Genomic DNA, 24,870 nt, shown 5'->3' with positions numbered 1-24,870 from the left:
CCATATTCAGGATCCATGCTTAAGCTATATGAAAGTGGAGTTATGGCGTTATTTTCTATCTGCTTGATTATCACTCTATCTCTATGTATTAGATTTGATCAAAATGTTTCATAGTTTAAGTCCTGTGAATTGAGCAGAGTCCAATAATGGCTGTAAATCTCTAAAACATAAGTGGGCGTCGTTCCCTTCAGAAAACATTTCATATCAGCACTTCTGTGTGTAAGTCACTGCTCTCATAGGTCCAGACATGGGAAAGTCATTAAGTGTTGAACAAGATAAATCTTAAACGGCCATTTGTGCCAAGTAGATTTAAATAATTTCATGTAAAAAATAGTTTTAAATAATTTTCACATGGTTTATTTTTATTTTTTACGAAATTAACTAAAGGAAGTCGAATTTAACCATTTTCATTTAAATGCCCCAATTTAATATGCAGCAGTATTTGACAACATACATTTTATTATATTTGTTAAGGCACACTGGGACTTCCGTTGACATTTTTGAATGAGGAATCAAACAAATCAGCGACAATCATTACAATATAATAATTTAAAGCGATATTTTTAACTAATTTACGGAAATAAATCAGACTTAATATGAATCTAACAAACTTAAATAATTGTTATATCTTCCATATATATATATATATATATATATATATATATATATATATATATATATTATGCAAGGCATACTGGACATCGATGCACAAGCATTCCCCTATATTTGAGTTGTTCTGTCTTCTCTTTATAATTAATAGCACCAGCTCAAGGGAATGTTGAAGACTCTTTAAACAGTTGATCTCATGGTTGGCTTAAAGGAATGGGGGAGTTTGAATGGGAAAGGCGTTTTCTCCCTGTAGGATGGACGAAGTTGATGTAAAGGGGATTTTTGGAGGTGAGGTCTCGTCTCGAAGATGACCCCTGACCTCATTCTTCTGTGGTCTGTTTTTCAGAGGCCAGTAAGTTTGTGATGTCATATGTGGCGGCAGTGTGTGGGAAGGGCCAGGAGGTGAACAAAGTGAAGGAGCAGCTGCTTCAGTCCAATCCTGTGCTTGAGGGTGAGTTTTCCGTCTCTTTTGATTTTGTACCAATTGTCACACCTTTAGGATGTTCAGGTCCCTTGTCCTTTTAAACATACATCAGATGTTCCGGAGGTCAGGTAAAGGCAAGCTGAGTGGCAGATCTTTCACATTCTTGAAGGCTAGTTTGAAAGCAAGATGATTTGAGATGTATATAATTTTAATTTTCCCATAATCCTACCCCTACTAATGGGCCAAAAGCTCCCTGGTCCCTGTTGGCAATCAGACAGTTGTGTTTTTATGTGGGGCCATGAACAGGAAATGCCCATAAGCAATGAGATGGAGATGGAGCAGGAATGCCCAGTGCCTCTTGGCTGCAGGACTCCGAGCAGAGTGAAGTCCCACATCTGGGAGAGTTTAGCTGCTGGAAGTAATGAGCCCCACACTGGGGGTCCTGCACATTTCCTGCTGCATGCTTCTCTACCATTGACTTTCTGTGGATGTAGGTTATACTATGAGGAGATGGCGTTCAGAAGGAAAATACAAAAATGCATTATATTTAATGAGGTACATGTTACACTTAAAAATAAAGGATCTTTATTAGCATCTATGGTTCTATGAAGAACCTTTAACATCCATGGAACCCTTCCATTGCACAAAAGATTCTTTATAGTGGTAAAAGGTTATTTAGATTTCTATTTCTAAATGTTGCCATTGTTTGTTTAATCTGAAGGCACAATAATACTTTCATTTGTTGTGGTGCCATCTTGAAGCTTAAACAGGCATGTCAATGCCAAGGTCATGGGTTCAAATCCCAGGGAATGCATGAACTGATAAAATGTAAACAGTAAAGGCAATGAAAGTCACTTCAGATTAAAGTGTCTGCCAAATGTAAATTCCATTCAGTGTCCATCACTGTCAACTAAAATACACATATACTCGTTATACTGTTTTATAATGGACAAAATTATTGATGGACATGTGAAATTGTTCCTGTTTTTTGGCCTTCTAATTATTTTATGTTTCATGACTATGATGAAAGATAGCTGAGAGGATTCAGGATCATTTTTCCACCAGAAATGTAATGCTGAATGATTATGGCATGACTAACTCACAGCATGTTTTTCCACTGCAGCTTTTGGTAACGCCAAAACCGTGAGGAATGACAACTCGTCTCGATTTGTGAGTATCTATTTCTTTTACAGGGAAGAATATTTTACGACTATTTTAATGCTGCTCCTCCCTTTAGCGCATGTTTGCTTTAGATTAGATCAACATGGACTTTTGATCAGTGATGTAAACACAGGCAAATGATTGTATTGCTTTGTCAGCCCACCCCTAGTTTTCTCTTTTATTCGTCCTTTTCTTGGGAGTTTGGTTTTGCTTACGGTCTCCTTTTGCTTTGTGTTCCTCTTCTTATTGACCGACACATCTATTCTGACACAGCAACTGTAGAGTGATTGCTGTCCGTGCTTGTTCATACAGTGGGATTCAAACAGAACCCTGTGTAACCTCTCTGGCAACCACCTCCAGATGCCTTTGACTCTTTTCTGCTTGTTTTTCTGATGTTTTTTTTTTTTTCCTTATTGACTCCCACAATGCCATTCAACACAACTCGCAAAGATTAGCACAGTTAAATATCTCAATTTATGCAAATATGTGTGATGCTGCTGCGGCTCTTTGACAGTTTGGCTTTTTTTCAGCTGTCTATCACGGCCTGACCACACTAAATAAACATACACTGATCTATAGAGTGTGTACTTACAGAGGTCAGACCACACAGAATTGTCCAGCATGTGCTTTCAGAGGTGCTATTTAATTTACATAACAGGGTAAACAGAACAGAGTTGAGTCGTTGTTGTTGTTGATCTAAATTTGAGTACCGGTAATTCATGGGTCAAAATGCACAAAAATGAGTTTGAGCACTCTTACTGGCTCTTGAATCACCCACATGAAACCATCAATGTTACATAACCATTTATTTGTGTGGCTTTGTTTCAAAACCTAGCGAGTTTGAGGCATCAGGCACACTCCCAAATCCCAACACAAATGCAGTTACATGATTATGATGCCTCCTAAATGGTTTCATTTTTAAATATATGTTTTTATATTTTATATAGTTTGGGTTTCCCAGGATATGTTGCCCTATTAGGGAATAAAAAAGTCAAAGTCATCAATATTTATTTATTTGATGCAAAAAATATGTAATATTCAAAATATGGATGTATATTTTGGATGTAAAAATGTCTAAGTCTCCTAGAATTGAAGTGTACACAATTTTTGTATTTTATTCTATTGGACTGTCCTGTCCTCAACCTCTGAGTGAACAACTTTAGCCCTTGAGGTCCACTGACCTGCAGGGTTTAGCTCCATCCCTAACCAATCATTTAATGTAATTCATGATACAACATATAATTTGTGTTACATATAACTATGTAATCCTGAAGACTTTAGTTAGATTTCTTCAGGTGTTCTTGATCAGGGTTGGAGCTAAACTCTGAAGGATATGATCCACTAGTGTCCACTATAAACTCCACTATGATAATGAAAACAGAACTGGATGAAAAAGTATTGCTCATGCCTCTGACAAGAGATTCGAGTATGTATTCTGTGTTGCGCATTGCCTGTTTAAGGGTTAATGTAATTTCTATTAAAATGTGTATGTTATGCATTTAAATATAATCGTAATTACAAATTTAAAATGATGTTGCAATTTAGTACATTGTGTTGTCTAAATTAAAATAATCACATAAAAAGATGTACTTTATAGAACAACAAAAGATTATTAAAAATGATTTGACATTTATTACAATGCACTTTTTAAAAGTGTACTTAAGTGTTAAAAAATAGTATACCAAATACACATAAGTGGCATTTTATTTCATTATTATATTAATTGCAAGGACAATTTAAAATATTTAAGTTTTGAAGTAAACTACATGTGCATATACAATTAAGTTTTTTTTAAAGCGGTTATATATGAGGTTATATATATACTTAGCTTAGCAACATCCAATCACAAAGCTCTTTTGGAAGTCCATTTATGTGGCACAAACAGTTGTGGACTGGTTAGGATGCTGCCCTATATAGATGCCATGTTAACACTTTAACATTTAAAATCTCAAGCACCATTTTATCATATCATTTTTTAGCAATCCCATAACACATATCATTGTTATAGCAATCTTTATGCAATTTTCAGCTATTACTTCCTGTCTTGGAAGAGGATTTTCGAGTTTATCCATCAGCCTCTAACGCAGTTTCTTTTAGAAGAGCTGTTGGATATAAATAAAGAGGGAACATTTTTATTGGCTCCAGAGACACTGGGCTTACTGTTCCTTTCCCAAATAGTGTACTGGGACAGAAAGACAAAAAAGTTTATTTTACCATTACAGCAGCGGAGAAAAAAAAAGCCTTTTCTCTCACAGTAGTCCATTACTCCATTGCAAATCTATGTGATTGGCAGAGTGTGTTATGAACAGGCCTGTGCTTGGAGAATTGACTGCGCTTAGAGGGAACGTCTTTTTTTCCCATCTGCCTCACGGAAGGCTCACATTTCAGCCCTATTTGCAGTGATCACTGCCCTCGTTGTCATGCGTCTTTTCCTACCATCAGAAACCACTGAAGCCACGTGGTTCTCCACAGCAAGCCTTCCATTAGTACTAAAGGCCTTGAAGTGTCACCATAGGGGAGGGACACACTTCTTAGACCTTAACTTAAGATCATATCTTATTTTGACTGCACAAAAAGGCCCTGTTAAACAACAATAAAGAACCATGTCATCAACTAACCCACCATGCACTTTTTATGGGATGTGCTAACAATTTCTTCTCTTTCTACAGGGAAAGTACATGGATATCGAGTTTGACTTCAAAGGAGACCCCATTGGTGGAGTCATCAGTAATTGTGAGTATAATTATAAGGCAGAGACCATGGTGTGTCCCTGTAATAGTTCCCAAGAAGGAATAAAGGAATAGTTCAGCCAAAATCTGTCATTATTTAGTCACCCTCATGTTGTTCCAAGCCTTTATGCTGTTTTTTTGTTTTAGTTTTTAATACAAAAGGAAGAAAGCTGGAAAAATGTTTGCACAGCGACAGTTTGTGACTATAACCGCTTTTCCGCTTTTATTTTTTTTGTATTTTATACAAGTGGCCCTGTCTTTACTCTTGCTTTTAGCAGTGTGCTCACAGAGAGGTGCATTTCATACACACATATGTGTCATTGTTTTGTAGCAGCATAGCAAGCAAAGGGTTACTGTAATATCCCCTTGAGCCTGTCTCTCTGCTAATTCAAATCCAGACCAGCAGTCTAGTTGGTTTGGCACACATATCCTTGACTGTTGAAGCCAGTGGTTCGTTTAGCTCATGCACTTAGTTCATTTATAGTCTCCAATTAATGGGTTGTTGAAATAAGGAATGGTGACCAGTTGCAGGACCTAAAATATGTACTTTGTCTAATACGTTGATATAGATTTCAACATGAAATCATGACCCTTTCTTTTATCAACTAACCTAATAAATAATTTCTGGCATAACAGTTCATTTCTAAACTGTAGCGATATTTATCTGGTCAAAAATCAGATTTTTCCACTATGACAAGTGCCCTTAAAGTCTTTAAATGGAAACAAAAGTGCTACCACTTGGCATTGAGAGATAATTAATCAACCTAGGTTTGTTATACCACAGCAACTTCCTGTAACTGTTGACACGGTCTATTGACACAATTAGCTAATTGATTTGAGGAGAGTTTGTAACCTACAGTACAGCAGTTTGAGTGACTAGTCGATCGGTTAGTGTGTCACCATCCGTGTGAGAGGATCAATCAATTCTCTTATTGTTGCTGTTGTGATTTCTCTACTTCACTCCGTCACATACACGGGTGTCACTACTAGACCTAAATGACAACCTAATGATGTTTCTAATATTTGAAACAAAAGGACTGACTTACTAACAGTTACACCTTCAGGCCAGGTTTTGTAGTTGTAGATAAACAATTCTCCATGTCTTGTCTTCTCTCATATCAACCTAATACATGTGGTTGATGATAAGATAATCAAGGCGTTGGGCTGATGCTGCTGTTTTCTACTGTACACACATCTGGATGGAGCGTGGGTGGTGTGACCCGTCTCTCCTCCTACAGATAAATATCTCCTGTGAGACTTCCTGTCTCAATCTAAATACAATGAACAATGCAAACTTCACCATGAATACCTAAATATTCATTCTAATGTAAACAGGAAAGCACCTTTGTTTTCTTCTAAAATGACTGGAGAATTGTCTGTAGCCAATAGCTAAGTTTGATCATGTATTATATATGTCTGTCTACAAACTTTTTGCTTCCTGAAAGTAGGTGATTTAAGACAAAAGAAAAACTGTATTTCACAACAAAATAAGTGAATGACATAAGAATTAATATGTATATAAATTTAAATATGAAAGATGTTCAGAAGTCTGGGAGACTTGTTATTTACAATACTTTATGGGAGTGTTTAATACAGTAACAAGTTGATTCTCTGATTGGTGGATACTGTATAAAAGTAATATAAATATATAATGTTAAAGTAAAAAAGTAGAACATTTTATATTGTGAAATTAAACACATTGACTTCATTGAGGATATAATTGCTTGAATGTATTTTATCTCACGTTAGGCCTTGTCTCTTAGGTTTAAACATTCTCGCTAAAACTTTCTATGTAGAAAATTAATTATTTTATTGTATTATTTTTATTTCTTTACTTGGGGACAACATTGAGGACAAGTGTTTACTTTTTACTTGGGGGACAACACCCCAGCTGTTGTCATCTCTGGGTGCACATGAACTGTTTTGAGTTTTGATATTTCCCCATCACAGATCTCTTGGAGAAATCCCGTGTGGTAAAGCAGACCAGGGGCGAGAGGAATTTCCACGTCTTCTACCAGCTGCTTTCTGGAGCATCAGATGACTTGCTCAGTAAGAGACTACTTGCATTTTATTTTGATTACGTGTGTATTCTGGATGCACTATCCATTCAGTGGCTTTCAGAACATGGTGAGGAACAGATTGCACTAAAGCGTACCTGAGAATGTATGGTTCATTTGTAGGGGGTTTCGCACCACATTGGACCATGGCCATTGTCTGACATTTTTAATAAAAGAGAACACAATAACAGACTTTGATTTCAGGCATCAAAGGGGTGAGTGAGCTGGACAGAAAACCACATAGATGTAACATAATCTGATGGCAACTGGGTCTTATGAAATGATTAATACATAGACCGAAATATTTGACAAAACCAAAAACAGTAAAAGTAAAAATTAGTGCTCAGTTATCAAAGATTGTTGAACTGAATTGCCTTTTTGGCACTATGATTGTATTTTTCTTTCAGAAAAACTGAAGCTGGACCGAGACTTCAGCAGATACAACTACCTTAGCTTGGATTCGGCAACAGTCAACGGATTGGATGATGCTGCCAATTTCAGAACAGTCAGAGTAAGTTTGCTTTCAAGCCTACCGTACATACAGTAGCTGGTTCCTAAACATAGCATGTGAGACATTGGTTCAGACTGTCTTGGGATTAGCTCTGATCCATGGCACCTTGTATGATGAGAGGTTAGCAAAGCACCTTATCTCCTCAGCTTAACTGGATAATATCATCCTTTACCCCACTGAGGTGGAGTTTGATCCGAGCAAGACACTTTGCCTTGTGGCATTATGTAATTTGAGCTTCGTTCAAGCCTCTACTTAAAGACTGGGAGGTTCATTTAAGGGGGAATTCCACCTGCTCTTAGCTGACTTGTGCAAATAGAAATCAGTGCTTCTGTTTTCCTTTCCTTCTCTCATGCATATTTATTTTTTGTGAAAAGGGTCATGTAGGGCTTGACAATAAGATTATTTTCTGCTGGCCTGGTTGAGACGGTAGTTCAGATTTTTATTACAGTTTTATTATTTTGTAAACATATACCGGTACTTGGTTTCTGACATATACAAAACATGGTTTTATTAGCATTTAAAAATGTATTTCCCAGACAAATTTATAACAAATAACTTGCATTTTTAAAAGTTTGCTAATAGCTATAAGTTATATAGTGTGTTGATTTAGCGACGAGAATACATGTTGTGCGAAAAAAAAAAGAAAAAAAAAAGACTTGATCAATAATTTCTTCTCTTCTTTGTGTTGTAAACACAGTACAGCGCTTCCGGGTTTTACGTCAGAACGCAGAAGAAAAGAAATTGTTCTTAATTTTTTTTAATTTAAAAAAAAAATTTGCTTACAAAAAGTATTCTTGTCGTTTCATAACATTACATTTGAATCACTGTAGTGTTTGTGTCCCAGCAAACAATGCAGCCCACATTAAACTGTTCAGACCACATCCAGCACTGTATCAGACAATGCAGTGCAGTTCTGATGAACAATATGTCTAAGCCAAGCTCTCCATGCTGACATCAGAACACCCTAACTCAGCATGTGCTGGGCCTCTGGCTTTGTCTTTTAACCCCTTGCCTGGGGAGTCAAATCCAATTAATTAGAAACATGCTTTTTTGCAGTGTAGACAGTTGCAGTTTATAAGGTTAAGCATAAATAAGGCTTTGTGTGTAGGAGACAGTAAACACTTCCACAAGGGAGGATGGTTGCTATTTATGCTAGGCTGTAAATAATATACAAAACTCAGCAGAACTTTCATTCTTGGAGACACGGCATGCCTTTCTTATTAACATGAAAACATTATTGAAGAGTTTCTCCACTCTGTAAGGATAATGTATTTAGATTGTCATTCCCTTTGAGCTGCGTCACGTTTGAGGGCTTTACAGCTCACCCACTGTTATCTCTGGCCTTTAAACCATTGACTTTGCCAATGAACTGCTTGCATGTTCATTATCAGCGATTCCATGACGTTTCGAATGTAATTTATGGCTTCACAAGTACAAATATTGACCCAATCTATTGAAGCCCAATCAACATGAGAAATCATAAGCTGCTGATGATTCTGTTGGTGAAATACTAAATATACTGTAAAATGTCAATAACGTATTAACGTAAATAACAATACCAGGGTAAATATCAATAAAAATGTCATATTTTATCCCAACATCAAATCAATCATGAATGAAACATGAATGAGTAAAACATCCACATGCATTACATTAAAAAAATAAAATAAAGAGAAATGTGTAGTTAATTTGCTTGTTGTCAAGGAAATAATGCCACAATTATAAAAACTATTGGTCCTAAAAATGTTATTAATTTTCTTTAAAATATTATTTCTTATTTCTTTCCCTTTAAGGTGTCAAATGTAAACACAATGTATTAAGACCACCTCCAATGCTCAATCTTTTCTCTTTGACAGCCTGTGATGTGATGGAAATTTCTGTCATTAGTTTTTCCTCTAGAGATTGTTCAACACCCTCAGGCTGTCCATTAGTGGTGTGGTCATGGGCCAGTCAATCACTTAACAGAAGCCACCATATGCACTGCCATGTTAAATGTCCATCAGCAGACCACTATTGATTAAAAAAAAATTCTCTTCTGTTTTCCCAGAATGCCATGCAAATTGTGGGTTTCATGGAGGATGAGGTTCTGTCAGTACTTGAGCTGGTGGCTGCCATTCTCAAGCTGGGAAATATAGAGTTTAAACCAGAGTCTCGCGTCAACGGGTTCGATGAGAGTCGAGTGAAGGATAAGAACGGTGAGTTCTAGGCTCAGAGTTCTAGGCTTGCCTGCACAAAAGCTTTTTAGTAGATCTGGTTAGATATTGTACAACTGAAAGACTATTTCTTATTTTTTTGAACCTCTGATTTGCAAATGGAAACATCACAATCAGTTTTAGACATAATGATTTAAACATTTGCTTGCATGGAAAATCAAATTAATATTAATTGTGAAACGGCATATACTGTCATCTTGTATATAACAGGCCTTCATCTGCTCAACAGGTTGTTCACTACTGCCATCTATTGATCTGTCAAGAGATATTTACAGTAATAGCTTGCAGTTGGTAGTATAGTTAATCAACACCAACCACGTGGGTCCTTAAACAAATAACCCTTGCAGCTTTTAGCGTGGATGCATAAGCTGATGATAAAAATGTTTTTGTAAAGCCAGATGAATGCCTCCTTGACTAATGGGTCGATATTATATTTAAATCAGTGACAGATGTGTCCTGTTACATGCCGGAATTAATCTTAAACCATTTTACAATACCTCTATAATTATTAAACATTCAGTTTACCTCTGTTAAGTGAACAAATGAAGGCCAAAAAGATCATTCAAAATAATGCTAAAATATTTACTTTCCCGGAAACAGGGCAAATAAAAGTGTCACTAAAATGACCTTGGATGCAGTTTCTTAGAAATTAGTTTTAAGAAAAACTCTTGCCGCATTTTGCATACAATGCAGTGACATTCATGCATTTTTAAGTGTGACTTAAATACTTGAGTCTAAATATAATTTACATGGGAAACAAATATGTCAACTACTTAAATGCATGCACTGCATATGAGGGTTTTGTTGCTGGTTGTTCTAGTAGTTTCCTATGGCCAGGGCAGTGGCAGTCCCAGACTAAACATCACAGTCTTATGTCAACACCTCCATTTACATACTACAGCGTCTGGTTTGTCTGCTGTGCTTAAACCCATTAGCAGTAATGTGCTTTCATCCGTCCTTTTGACCTGATAGCAATGTTGCTAAAATGAGGCAGATTGAGCTGGTGTGGGAAGGGTGGGGGGCGGGTGTACCTGATGTTCAGATCCTCTCAAAAAAGAAACACTTTTAAAATACTCTATAGCTTAAACTGCTCGCAAGGGCCTTACAGTCTAAACATTGACCTCTAGACTCTAGGAGAAGCCTTTGATAAGAATGGCTGTAGTTTTAAATTTTAAAGACATTATTACACTAAATTGAGTCTTTATTAATGAGGTGGAGGATTTATGCTCATCTTTGGCAATTGTCAAATTTGTTTCAATTACATAATACACTGCCTAGTCTATCCATAAATAATTATTTAACCTGATCTGCCGGGGTTTCTTTTGCATTTCCTGTCCCAGACCTCAAGGAGATGTGTGAGCTGCTAGGCATTGAACAGTATGTGCTAGAGCGAGCGTTCAGCTTCCGTACGGTGGAGGCTAAGATGGAGAAGGTGTCCACCACACTCAACGTGGCTCAGGTCAGCACAAGCACACTCCTCCTCTGTAGGTTGAGATCCTTTTAAATGGTTGATTCTATATCTATATATATTCTCTGTCTCTTCAAATGTTTTTTATCATCATTCGGCAACTTTGAATGACTGAAAGTGATGGAAATTCATTGATCAAATATTATAGATATTGGAAAGCCTAAAATATGATGACACACTTTTTTCTTTTTTTTATTAGCATTACATGATATCACTTATGAATGAAATGTAAATTTTTTGATCTGTCACATAGTAACACTATCACACTATCACAAGCGTTTCAGTTTCATCTTCGAAAATGCCAATGTAGAGAGGAAATCATTGTTGCATTTTCAGTGTAGATGATGGGTAGACATTCCAGAAAACAAAGTTAAAAAAACATAGTTTAAATACTTGAGCACATAATAATAATAATAATAATAATAAGTATATTTATATTCACATTTATATCCATTTGATTTGAATGATTGATTGTACACTAAAGGAAAAATTAGTAAGATCAAATAAAATAACTAAAGCATACTACGTCAGAACAGCCTGTGGGTCTGTGCTGAGTTTGGTGGAAATAGTTTGAAAGATTTTCATGGACATAGTCAAAAATTATAAATCTGTGGAATTTGATTGTAAGCTATGTTAGAAAAGATAACAGAGCAGCACAGTGGATGCAGATTGAGCTGTCTAGGAGAGGCAAACATTTTATACATTGAAATATTTGAAGAAGAAAAAAAGACGCAAAACAAAAACTCTTAACCTAACCTTGTACAATAACACTGTTGTCGAGCCAACAACATAATTAGAGGTCGAAAGATATTACCGGCCAAACCTCAGTAAAGGGTCCTGGTATCCGTGTAAACCCAAAAGCTTGATTACTGCAATAATTACATCTGAGTGAGCGTCCTGTTAGCATCTTGTGATGTGTCCTTGGCAAAGCATCATGCTGTTAAGAGTTTATTCATGGACTTAAAATGCATTTCTGGTCAAAGTTAACTAGATAAATGACAGACCTCAGCACATTTGGATCTGAGCCACAAGATGAGACCAGGAATCTTTTTTTGGTCTTTTCAACTGTGATAATAGTGTTGTTACACGATGCAGCCACGAGACATTGAGTGAGTTGGAGCTAAAGATTAAACGATATCTTTCTGAACATTGATAATAATTGTAGACTTCTCCCATTTCAGGCCTATTATGCCCGTGATGCTCTTGCCAAAAACCTCTACAGCCGACTGTTCAGCTGGCTGGTGAACCGAATCAATGAAAGCATTAAGGTATGTTGTTCTGGATTTTCATTGAATCTTTGATGTTCCCTGTAAAGGTGCAGTCATGTTAAAAGTCAAGTCACATTTGTTTATATAGAGCTTTTTACAATACAGATTGTTTCAAAGCAGCTTCACAGAGATAACAGGAAAATAATGCGACAAAGTTAGAAGAAAATAGTCACAGTCCAGCTTAAGTAAGTTCAGTAATGTTTCATTTTTGTTGTAAAAAAGTTATTAATATAGTTCATTTATTTATATATAGCCACTCTGGAGAAAACCGTGATGTCATCGTCCAGCTCAGTTCAGTTCTCATATCATGGTGTCAATGCAGGCAGATCAATAATATGGTTGAATTTTAAATTAAATGTCCCCAACTAAGCAAGCCAAAAGCCAATGGCAACAAAGGTGAAAAAAGGCAACAGTGGCAAGAACCAAAACTCCATCAGGTGGCAGGAGGGAGAAAAAAAAACTTGGGAGAAACCATACTCAGTCGGAGGGCCAGTTCTCCTCTGGCCAACAAACGAACAGTGTATGATTATGACTCAGGCAGCATTATAGGTCAGAAGTCAGATTGGATTGGAACAATCAGAATATTATCCAGTTCCTTCTGGTTGAAGATCGGAGTCGCACGGGTATGGAGACGGGTTTGTTGAGGATCAGTGCCGATGGCTGTCGTGTCGATGAGGCCTTCACAGGGGAGAGTCTAGTTTCACAATTTCTGCTGACACTTCAGGGATCAGTTGTGGTCGTGTTTAGGAGCAGGTCCACCATCTGATCTGGATATGCCCCGGATCCAGCTGACTACATCATGCATTGTAGTTGTGTCTAGGCGCAGGTCCACCATCTGATCTGCATACGCCCCGGATCCGGCTGACTTCATGTAAATCATGCGTTGTAGTTGTGTCTAGGCGCAGGTCCTCCATCTGATCTGGATACGCCCTGCATCCAGCTGACTACAGTAAACCTCAGTAAACCTAAATAGGAAGAGGATCTACCGCCAGCAGTCGATTTTGATATTCTAGGTATTATTAACTGGCCGGAATTTTGAGATCGCAATAGACGTGAAGGACTATAATGTGTTAAGAGCTCGCTCAAGTACTGCGGAGCTAAACCATTTAGTGCTTTGTAAGTAGTCAGCAATATTTTGTATTTGATAATATGATGTATTCGATGTTTAATAGGGGGCCAATGCAGTGTTGACAGGACCGGGCTAATATGGTCATACTTCCTGGTTCTGGTAAGAACTCGAGCTGCTGCGTTTAGGACCGGCTGTGTTTGTTTATTATTTGTCGTAATTTAGATATATATTTTAAGATGGAAGAATGCAGTTTTACAGATGCTAGAAACGTGACTTTAAAATGAAAGATTGGTATCAAAAAGCACACCCAGGTTCCTAACCGACGACGAAGACTTACCATCAACTGTTAGACAGTTTTCTAGGTTAGTATGTGCAGAGGTTTTTGGTCCAATCATTAGAAACTCTGTTTTTTTAAGAATTAAGTAGTAGGAAATTACTAATCGTCCAAATTTTTATGTCTGCTATGCATTCCGTTAATTTCTTGAATTGGTAAGTTTCATCAGGTGCGAAGATTTATAGAGCTGAGTATCATCGGCATAACAGTGAAAACTAATCCCCTACAAAAACTATATTGTCAAAATTGTAGTGAAGTATTAAATACAACTCATACAGAAGTTGCTTTTAAACCAAGCAACAGAAAATGTGAGTGTCCTATTGGACCTATTTCTATTGGACTACTGTCATGGTGAGTAACAGTTTGCTGAGCAAATTAGTTAAAGTTAATGGAGCTGTTTGGTATGAGGTTTATAGCTAGTGACACAAGAGTATTGTTTGTACAACGAGATCCTGCTCCTGCCATGTGGTGCATGGCCAAGTCGGGTTTGCCTTAGAGTTATGATTAATAACTCACTGTCTTCTTTTTTTGATCAGGCTCAAACCAAGAAACCGAAGAAAGTTATGGGAGTCCTGGATATTTACGGTTTTGAAATCTTTGAGGTGAGAGATTTGCTCTGGGATTATGACACATGAATTTTTAAGAGACATCATTTTCAAAACACTTCACAGTTTATGCAAAGGGAGGTTTCCAGACTAAACACACTCGTACACCAAACACAATTTTTGGATGTTGATTAAAATAAGTGTCCTGCATTTTTGGGCTGACACACTTACTGTGCACCTCCACCTTCCCATGCTGTTGTCCTAATTTATTTTTTATGCTAATAATATGGCTATAATGACTTTATTGCTGTTGCTAGGCATGCACCTATACCACTTTTCCCAGAATGTGTCTGATACCGATACAAAGTACCGATACCTGAAAAAAATATTGATCAGAGAAATCTAAAGAATCTTAATCAGATTAGTTGGCTTACAAATAGATATTTCCTTCAATTATTTCCATGCCTAATTATACCTGTTAAAATATATTGTAGGACCTTCTGTTACTTTCACTGTTCATATACTGCTCTATCATATTTGATCTTTAATTTAATAGCACGTGAATATTTAGAGCTGCAGGGCTCAACCAGTCAAGATTAGTCAAGATTTTTTGTTGTTAGATTAACATTGAGGACAAACAATTTTCTGTGAAAATAGAAATGCGATAAACAAGCTTGCTGCGCGAACACACACTCGCTGATCGACTGTGTCACTGAATGCCCAATCCACTCGGGCTTTCGTTTATCAGCTCGCACACACCGACTATAACGTGTACGTTTCATTTGTTTAAAGGGGTCATGACATGGTTTTTTTTATTTTATTATTATGTTCCCTTAGGTGCAATTATAGTATTACTATAGTTTTTTTTACAAAAAACTTTTAAAATGTAGTGATTTATGACCTTTTCCCACCCTGTTTCTCATCCTCTTATTCAAACAGTCTGTTTTGGGGGTGTTTCCCCTTTAAGAGTTCAGTGTTAACGCCCACTGTTATGATTGGCTAACGTCAGTGCCCATGCATCAATTATTAACGCCCCCAGCCAGAACATTTGCGGATTCGGCGTAACTGTTTAGTAGCGGGTGATGCATGCGAAGCGATGGCTCTTGCAATGATAAAACCTTATTATGTTTGAGCCAGAATCAGAGGAAAATGAACCATCACCACAACAACGAAGACTGGATCAGCCCGTGTCCACATGGAAAGTGAAACTATTTTGAATTAATTAAAAAAAATTAACCCGAGACACTTGAAAACGGATTATTGTTGCATAATTATCCTATAGCTTCATTTGCTAACAGTTTAACATTATTTAACTAATTCCAATGAAATGATAGGGTGTACCACGGACAAAAATGCATGCACAGACAGGCCATCTTTGAAGATGCAGCATTGATAAAGGCAACATTTTTAATTTTCTATCACATGTAACGTTAGGCCTACTAGAAAGGCGACATATTTTCAAGATTCTCTTATACAAATGTGTTTATATTAGCCATGGTAAAAAGTAAGTTTGCGTCGTCGTTATTGAGCCCATAGTCGGCACGGACTTATCTTTGAGCAACAGTTTTCTGGCAAAGCCAATCATCATATTGAGATTTTTTCCTCAAAACAGTCATCCTTCAAATGTATAGAACACTGTCGTGACTGGGACGTCCGCAAAAAATAAAGTGCATCCATTTTTCCCTGACGACTGGATCTTTCAGCGTATTTAAAAAGTAGTTTAAAGTTTTAAATACATTACTTACAGTTTGCGTCGTCGTTGTTGAGCCCAGAATAGACGGCACGGACTTATCTTTGAGCAACAGTTTTCTGGCAAAGCTCAAAACAGTCATCCTTAAAATGTATAGAACAAACGCTTAAACTAACACTGCCGTGACTGAGACGTCCGCAAAAAATAAAGTGCATCCATTTTTCCCTGCCGACTGGATCTTTCGGCAGCGTTTTCAAAGATGTTGTTTGTCCACAGCCAGGAACAGCACATCTGCGGCGTCGTAATCTCCCTGTACACACACAGACCCACTCGCTCTCCGTCGACTGAACACTTGTGAGGCGCGCGGCGCGCGGGCGCGACAACGATACGAAATGAGCGTAGTTGTCTTGCGCTTAAAGCGTAGCTGTCTTGCGCTGGAGGCGGTCATATGCAAACGCTGGTACGTCACTTCGTACCGTGACGTCACTTCTTACCATGGATCCAGAACGAGCTGTATTTAGAGCTTGATTAAATAAATGATTCGTTTATAATGGGGAGGACGTCTTAAGCTATGAAACTTGCAGGACGTTTTAATGGTACAAAGACCTCTTATATACCAAAAGATCAAGGCAAATTTGGTTTCTCATGTCATGACCCCTTTAACATTCTGTTAATTAGATACATTTACTTTATAGACATCCTTCTCTGATATACAGTAGCAATTGTGCTCTGTTTATTCTGTTGTCTGTTTCTTTATGACAAGCACTATACTATACTGCACACTGCGGAGTATCGGTTGTCGGTATCGGAGCATTTTAATGAGTACGAGTGCTGTATCGGTGCATCCCTACTTGTGTTCATACTAAATCTCACAAGTGTTTAACATAATACAGAGAACTTCTTCTCTGGCCCACACTGAATCTGAACTCCATATTTTTTATTAAGTTTGTTTAATACTTTTAGCAGCATACATGTTTAAATGCACTTAATTTTTCACCAAAAAGAGTGTGAAAATGTCTGCACATTCGGTCTGGGCCTTCTAATTCATCTTTCATTCTATGTTTTTTATTTGTCCATTGCATGTGTTCTGATGTCTGACTGTATCACTCTCTCCTGAATGTTGTTTATGTTGTTGTGGCCATGGCGACAGGATGGAGTAAGTAGACCTGTGGAGGAAATCCTGTGGCAGTGTGCATGCTGCAATTTTTAGCACTTAATCCTAGTCTTAATTCAGCTCTTTTACCTCAGCAGCATAAGCCACTGTTAGAGCAGAACCCTGAAGCATAGTGTGTCCTAGTAGCGTTGGTATGCCCTGTACACTTCATATTACAACATTAGCATAATTTATACTGTATTTAGAAGACCTTATTGGAACAGTTCAGCCAAAAAAATTACAATTCTGTCATTAGTTTGTCATTTGCCATTGAGTTGTTCCAAACCCATATTGTTTTTTGTTTTGTTTTAGCTTGAGCGTGATTTGATAATGACACAATTAAAAAAAAAAAATTGGTGAAGTATTTCTTTAAGCTTCACTGAAACCAGCCAGAGAACTGCAGTGTTTTTTAGCTTTTTGGGCTACAGAAAATGCAAGAGTTGTTGAGGTTATTCTTTGAACAGATTTACTACTTCAATTCTCGTTACTCTGAGAACACTGCAGCTCCAGGCTGATGTGCTAGTGCTAGTGCCAAGATTAAACTGGCATTGCCAAGTGAAACAATGAGCTGGTGCTTTTCAGCGTGCCATATGCTGCTTTTTGGAAGTTATTTTTTTTGGCTTTCCCTAATGCCAGGGCCATGGTACTGATAATTGCAGTGGCTTTAGTTGCAGAGACTAACATGCCTTAGGATTGCTCTGAAGATTAAAAAAAAAAAACTGACTAAAGAAGAGTATTGTTAATTCCTGAGCCCCAGCATCATGGATAAATGGTACAATCCTAACCTTTTATCATAAGCAAATGAGCATAAAAAGCATTCTGTTTATTTAATCTAACAGTGGTGTTGATTCACTGATTAAGGGTTTAGCATGAGAAAGGGAAACGGTTGGTTTTTCTAACCCTGTGTTCGTAACCCTAAAAGCATTTATCACATTTACTGTGGGTGAAAAGGTTAAAGACTTCACCTCTATGAAAAGATGCAGATAAGATTATGCAGCCTTGATATGCATTGTACCATGTCACTCCTTGTACTTTGCTTAATCTTAGCTATAAAGACCTGTTTTGTAAGAGCAAACTTTGCACAGGGTTATTTTTGATGTGGTATACAACTAATTTCCTATTAATTCTTTAAGAACTAAAGTATCGGAGATCCATCACATGCCAATTAAGAATGATTTAATAATTCCAGTGTATTATTTTTGTAGCAAACCAGTGTTAAGTTTGCTGTAATAATAATAGTTATTATGTTATTGCTCCGCTACAATGGGAGGCCAACTTTTTTTAAGGAGATTTTTTTTAATTAAAGATTTTTTTAGAGATGTGGATGTGTTTTTGTTGATTTTTGTGGCATTCCTCTCCATATTAAAAAAAAAAAAATCCAAAATCAAACTCTCCAGCTTGTATTCAGCTTATAGAGGTTCCTATAGGAAGGTGCTTAGTAAATCATGTTGAGTGAATGTTGCTGTATTAGTGTGCTGGTTTGCAGTGTGTTGTAGATTGCAGTGTATTTTAATTATCACAGTTATGATTTGTTGAGTTGGTTCTCATTTATCCTTCTGTTCCTGCAGGACAACAGTTTTGAACAGTTCATCATCAACTACTGCAATGAGAAACTCCAGCAAATCTTCATCGAGCTTACTCTCCGCGAAGAGCAGGAGGAGTACGTCCGTGAGGTATGCTACAAACTTTCCATTAAGACTTGTAGGACATAGGGCTTTTCGATATGTGTGTTTCTATGGTCATCATTGTCAATCATCACATTTTCGGATTCAATCCTGCATCTAAATATGGTAGTCAATCCAGAACTTTGCAGTATGCTGCTACTGCATGAAAAATAAATCAAATTTTGAATGGGTTATGAACAAAGCGAGCTGAGTGCTCTTATTAAAATGTCTGAACTGAAAACATACTTTAGGATTGTGAGATTTTGTAGGCAATCTATGGTGCTTTCAAAGGACAACCTGATAATGAAATGAAATGTTACATTAACATTGAGTTTGAATGTTCCTTGATGATCTCCTACTTCCCTATACTGCTTGCAAACGCAGCATTCCCGATTTCCGACACAACCATACTGTTTACTTAATATGTTTTTAAATAGGTGGTACAGTATACAGAGTTTATTGCACAATACTAATTAATGTCGTAAGCTAGTGTCTTATTCCAAACAGAGCTTGTCTACTGTTTTCTTTCAACAATCCCTCTCCTTTTGTGATGTGATTGTGGGGACGGAAACAATCCCTCACTCCAGTCAGGGTAAACACAATTGTCCCTGAAGAGCTTGGAGCTCTGTTTGCTTTCAGAACTCTTGAGTATGTGCCCTGACGCTGCCGTGACCCCTGCACTGTGATATTACACTCTCTGGCTTCACTCCAGCAGAGTGCATGGGAAAATACCACTGCTCTGGAGACTGAGGAGGGATGCAGGGGTCTAGGGACCAGTCTGCCCCAATCCACATTCCACATTCCCCATTCTTGAACCCTCCTCCCGCTTGCATCTATGTACCTCCTAGTTTGAGGAGCGTTCACACAGTCCAATTAGCCCACAGCTATTTTCCAGCTTGTTCATCCAGTGTGGCCTTGATTGGCTCTGATTGTATGTTTAAATCTATGGCCTTGGGATAAACCAGGCTCAGTCGGGGGACCAGTTCTCTGGCCAGACTAACAAACATTTCTAACAACAGAAAGAAAGTCATGAAATATAACAACATGGATATCAAGCCAATGCATTGGCTTAAACTGCATGGCTGAACTGCATACCATCATAGAGATCATTGTTGTGTTTATGGCAATTAATTGGCATAAATAACTTTTTATTTAGCTTATTTTTTTCATCTCTCTTCAGTGTAAGTCTGAATAAACTACAATATTTTATTTTCAAGCTTTGAAAACAAACATTCCAAATGTATAATAGAATAACTGAATTACAGTTTACATAATTCATGGTACTTATTTATTTGTTTACTGTCAACTGCATTTATTAATATTATTATTCATGTTAATATTAATAATTATTAATGATAATGTTGTTGTTGTAATGTCATTCACTTTAATAACCTATTCATTTAGTTTTCTTAAAGTAGACATTCATTCATTTGCAATTAGATCAAATCATTGCTTTTAGACAGTTGAGAAATAATCGTGACAGGATTACTCTTTTGTGTAATTGGATACGTGTTGTTTACCTGTTCAAGTATAGTAAAGCTTGTCTGTATCTTTCCTAAACCAATCAGGTTTGACTGTTGACTACAGGATTTAGCTTTAGTTGGCGTTCTAGGAATATTTCTCTTTAGAAAGTTAAAACTGATGACTATTTTTGTCTACAGGGTATTGAGTGGACCAACATTGAGTATTTCAACAACGCCATCATATGTGACCTCATCGAGAATGTAAGTGCAATATTTGTAAAACTACTGTCAGAAACAAACCACCATCTGAGACGATTGTCTTTGTTACTGTAATCCTAAGTATCTCTTCATTATAGACCTCATGAAAAATACTTGCAGAAACTGCATGCACCTTATTTTGCAACACAAAATGAAGCTATTTTCTGTGAATGTATGAGGCTTCCGATGTATTAGCCGCAATGGGTAAATAACTTGCCGTGTATTTACAGTTTATAAAAGCTTCATTTTTGTCCGTTTTAAGTACGAGACTAGCATAAAAATGGTCTCAAAGCTTACAGACACGGTTTAAATCCCACAGATTTACAAAGTATAGATTTATTTAATGTGATAACCATAATTTGTTTTCAGAACAAGAATGGGATTTTGGCCATGTTGGATGAGGAGTGTTTGAGGCCAGGCACAGTGACCGATGATACATTCCTGGACAAGCTGAACACCGTGTGCGCTGAACACCAGCATTTTGAGAGCAGACGGAGCAAAAACTCCAAATTCCTCACAGACCACAGCCTGCCACACAACTGCTTCCGCATCCAGCACTATGCTGGAAAGGTGACGTCTATTTCTCAACTCCCTCAAGCTCTCACTCTCTTTTTTCTTAGTTTTACATGCAAGTCCATGGAAAACATGCATCACATGCTCACAATACCTTTTTACATAAAATGTTGTATATTAAGTTTTAGACACAAAGACATGATTGCCACATGCTGTGTGACCCACCTATGATTTATGACGTGAATATAATGAACTTTGAACCTTTAATAGCATTCTTCTGCTGAATTGACAATGTTGACATCACTCATTGCAGGTTAAATGGTTTTCTTAAAGTAACCGCTGTTCGGTATAACCCACATGTCTATGGAGTTGCAATGATGGTTTTAAAATATGCCCTTTATACATGCAAAGTTTGGTGAGTGTTCATCGTAGAGATAAAAAAGTTATAGCTGTTCAAGTGAAGAAAACTAGTAATGATGATGGGAGGAGCCAGAGGGTATACACAAATCGGAGTTTACTTGGACAAATATTTTTTAACCCACATTGTGTGTTTTTAGAAAAAAGCACATTGTAAAGATCTGAGAAGTGTATAAAGAAGAGTTATTTAATATATTATTCTGTATACACAGGTGCTGTATCGGGCGGAGGGATTTGTGGATAAAAACAATGACCTCCTCTATAGAGATTTATCCCAGGCCATGTACAAAGCCAATCACAGCCTGATGAAGCTTCTCTTTCCTGAGGGAAATCCAGCTAAAGTGAACCTTAAGCGGCCCCCCACAGCTGGATTCCAGTTCAAAGCCTCAGTGGGAACGCTCATGAAGAACCTGCTGACCAAGAACCCCAACTATATCAGGTAATAATCACAAACCTTCTGACACTGACATAACCATAATGGAACATTAATTTGCATAGATTTTTTGATGGATTATCATTTTAATTAAACAGTAATGTAAGCTTAAAACAAATAATACAAATATCTAGTATATTTAGACAAATTTAATTTAAGGGATTAAACAGATCATAGTTGATCTGTATGGACCAGGCTCCACGGTTCGGCACGCATGTGATTCGCAGATTATCAAGTTCAACCACCATTTGTGAATGTTTATAATTTGCACTTTTTGTCTTACCAGTATACACATTCAATAGATTTTAAACCATTCCAGCGCTAAAAGAGGCAAATGAGAATTTAATTTCGTACTCGCACGCTGTTATCTGTGCGCACAGCCGCACACACCCAAAGGTCGCACACACAGAGAGAGGAGCGTTTCAGATAGCACGCAAACTCCGAACTGATTAATTTTTCGAATCTACTTGCACTTGGGTGGACACATACACACAAAATTGTCAAAATACCCGTCTTAGCAAGTATTCTCGTAAGCACAGTCAGTTATGTATTAAGTGAATCGGATGTGTATCATTATATTGGATTCGTGCATTCAGTCTTGAAGTGACAGCAGCCTATAAATACCTGCTGTTGTCTGTTGTAATTTGTGTATTTGTTCTTATTATTTTACTAACTTTCTATTTTACTGCTTTTAATAATGTTTGAACTTAATTAGTTAGGCAAGTCATTATTGCTGTGATATCGGAGTACTCAAAGTGTGCTTTTAAGTAATAAATAAAAAGCAAAGTTACCCCCTCCCCAAAAAAAATGTCTTGCTGATCCAAAAAATTATCTGTCACTGGTTCGTGACTCTAAAACCATAATATGATCTGAACCGTGAGTTTTGTGATCCATTGAACCATTATTTAATATATTTTCACTTTCCAAATTTGCTTGCCTAGCATGGTAATATGTACCTAGTATGGTCAATCTCACAAAATATTATCTAGATCACATTTCATCCCAAAACCAAGAATCAATTTTGTGTAAAGAAAGTGAAGCATATTTTAGGATTACTGTTTTAAACAGCATTATAGGTACTGGTAGTACAACTAAAATTTTATTAAATAAATGTGCTATTTGCAAAACATTTTTCAAAGACAGTTTGTTTTTTAGATTTATTTCAGTTAACGTTATTTTTTTCCGGTAACATTTATTTGTTTTTATATTTTAGTTAACTATAATAAGCCTGCACAAAATACCATTTTTTTGCTGAAATAAAGTTAAATAAAGGGTTTCTGAAGATTCACCCAATAATTTGTGCTTTTCTATTCAAAGTTCAGAATATTTATGTATGTCTGTGTTGTTCAGGTGCATCAAACCCAATGACAAGAAGGCAGCCCACATTTTCACAGACTCACTAGTGTGTCACCAGGTGCGCTACTTGGGTCTGATGGAGAATGTACGCGTAAGAAGGGCTGGTTATGCTTTCCGCCAGGCCTATGAGTCTTGCCTGGAGCGCTACAAGATGCTCTGTAAGCAGACCTGGCCCCACTGGAGGGGCCCAGCCAGGTTAGACCCCCACTGATCAAGAATGTCATACAAGTCTTGTGTGTTTTTTGTTTTTTTGTTTTTTTAAAGAACTCTTCTGCAGGCTTTAATGTTTTTTTCTGAACATGCTGTTCAGCTGATGTCATTATATTGTCATCACATTTGAGATTAAGAAGATCTTTCAATGGCTGTACCTCCACCTGCATGACCTTTTTATTCATTTGTAGATATTTAAACATGCTGTCTCTTGTTTTAAATCTCCCTTCATGCTTTGTAAGTTTAACGATTACCTTAACCTCGCCTGGCTACAGAACATAAGTCCTCTTTTAAATTTACTTGTATCTGATGGCAAACATGCCAGGACAGAATTGGCCCTCATATCTGTCACTTCTGGACACTTCAGTCATTTCATTGAATTGTCTGATAGGAGAATCTAGTGTTCATGGAGATTTGGACTTGCACATCTTATCATGTTATCTTTCTAAGGAATGTTATCATCATCTCTATGCCGACTGTGGCTAGACTATGTTTTACTTTTCATTCAGATCACTCAGACACTGTTCGTTATCTCTAACATCGTGCATGTTTCTGTGCTAAATCATACTGTGCACCTTTACTTTGTTTTATTGTCTCCTTGCTTCATTATTTGACACTTTTTTTTTGTTTGTTTGTTTAACAGAAACTGTTCAGTGATGTGCCAGAATATACACAGTGGGGTCCCAAAGTCTGAGACTGACATTTATTTCCAAGTTTAAAAATATATATTTTCAATGTAAAGTCTTTTGTAAAATGTAAACCAAGGTTATGATGAAAAAACAGATTCTGCACTATTTGTGATCTTGATTGTGTAGATCTGGGAGAGCATTGCAATGCCAAGGTAGTGGGTTCGGTTTGCAAAGAATGAGTATATTGGCAAAATGTAATTCAAAGTTGCTTCGTATAAAAGTATCTTCCAAAAGTATAAAATAAATGATACCTAATATAAGAAATTCAGGGAATTTTTTACTGAAATTGTTAGAATTTAGATGCAATTTAGTTTCAGACATTTGGATCCCACACGTATATGCTTTTTGTGAATAGATTGGTTGACTGACAGTTGGTTGCCTATTTATTATCAGGGAGGGTGTCAAGGTTCTCCTGACAGGTCTGCAGGTTCAAGCAGAGGAGTTTGCCTATGGTCGTTCGAAGATCTTCATCAGGAACCCCAGAACGGTGAGTGAGTTACTACTCTAAGTTCATTGAGTGTGATTTTGATGCAGTTACATAGAAGATGGCTCTAGCCAGGAGAATATATCATTTGGCTCAATTCCACTTCCAACATGGCGAAAGGCTTGGATTTGTACAATATGATCTCGTATGAT

General features: G+C 37.1%; 1 protein-coding gene across 6 annotated transcripts in view; it reads left to right on the top strand.

Moving 5' to 3' along the window:
* Positions 1-24,870, top strand: part of myo1b (myosin IB) — an 86,855-nt gene that overhangs the window by 44,270 nt on the left and 17,715 nt on the right. For all 6 annotated transcript variants that reach the window (XM_079619358.1, XM_079619357.1, XM_079619355.1 and 3 more), the window contains exons 5-19: positions 956-1,060; positions 2,157-2,203; positions 4,864-4,927; positions 6,874-6,972; positions 7,388-7,491; positions 9,539-9,686; positions 11,045-11,163; positions 12,354-12,440; positions 14,380-14,445; positions 18,800-18,904; positions 20,557-20,619; positions 20,986-21,186; positions 21,759-21,985; positions 23,330-23,530; positions 24,628-24,721. In XM_079619358.1, coding sequence (XP_079475484.1) covers positions 956-1,060; positions 2,157-2,203; positions 4,864-4,927; positions 6,874-6,972; positions 7,388-7,491; positions 9,539-9,686; positions 11,045-11,163; positions 12,354-12,440; positions 14,380-14,445; positions 18,800-18,904; positions 20,557-20,619; positions 20,986-21,186; positions 21,759-21,985; positions 23,330-23,530; positions 24,628-24,721 — 1,730 coding nt within the window. The remainder of the gene's footprint in view (positions 1-955; positions 1,061-2,156; positions 2,204-4,863; positions 4,928-6,873; positions 6,973-7,387; positions 7,492-9,538; positions 9,687-11,044; positions 11,164-12,353; positions 12,441-14,379; positions 14,446-18,799; positions 18,905-20,556; positions 20,620-20,985; positions 21,187-21,758; positions 21,986-23,329; positions 23,531-24,627; positions 24,722-24,870) is intronic.

The sequence above is a fragment of the Phoxinus phoxinus genome (assembly GCF_949152265.1).
Source record: "Phoxinus phoxinus genome assembly, chromosome: 7".
NCBI lineage: Eukaryota > Metazoa > Chordata > Actinopteri > Cypriniformes > Leuciscidae > Phoxinus > Phoxinus phoxinus.
The sequence above is the reverse complement of the archived record's forward strand: the minus strand, read 5'-3'. Positions and strand labels throughout refer to the sequence as shown.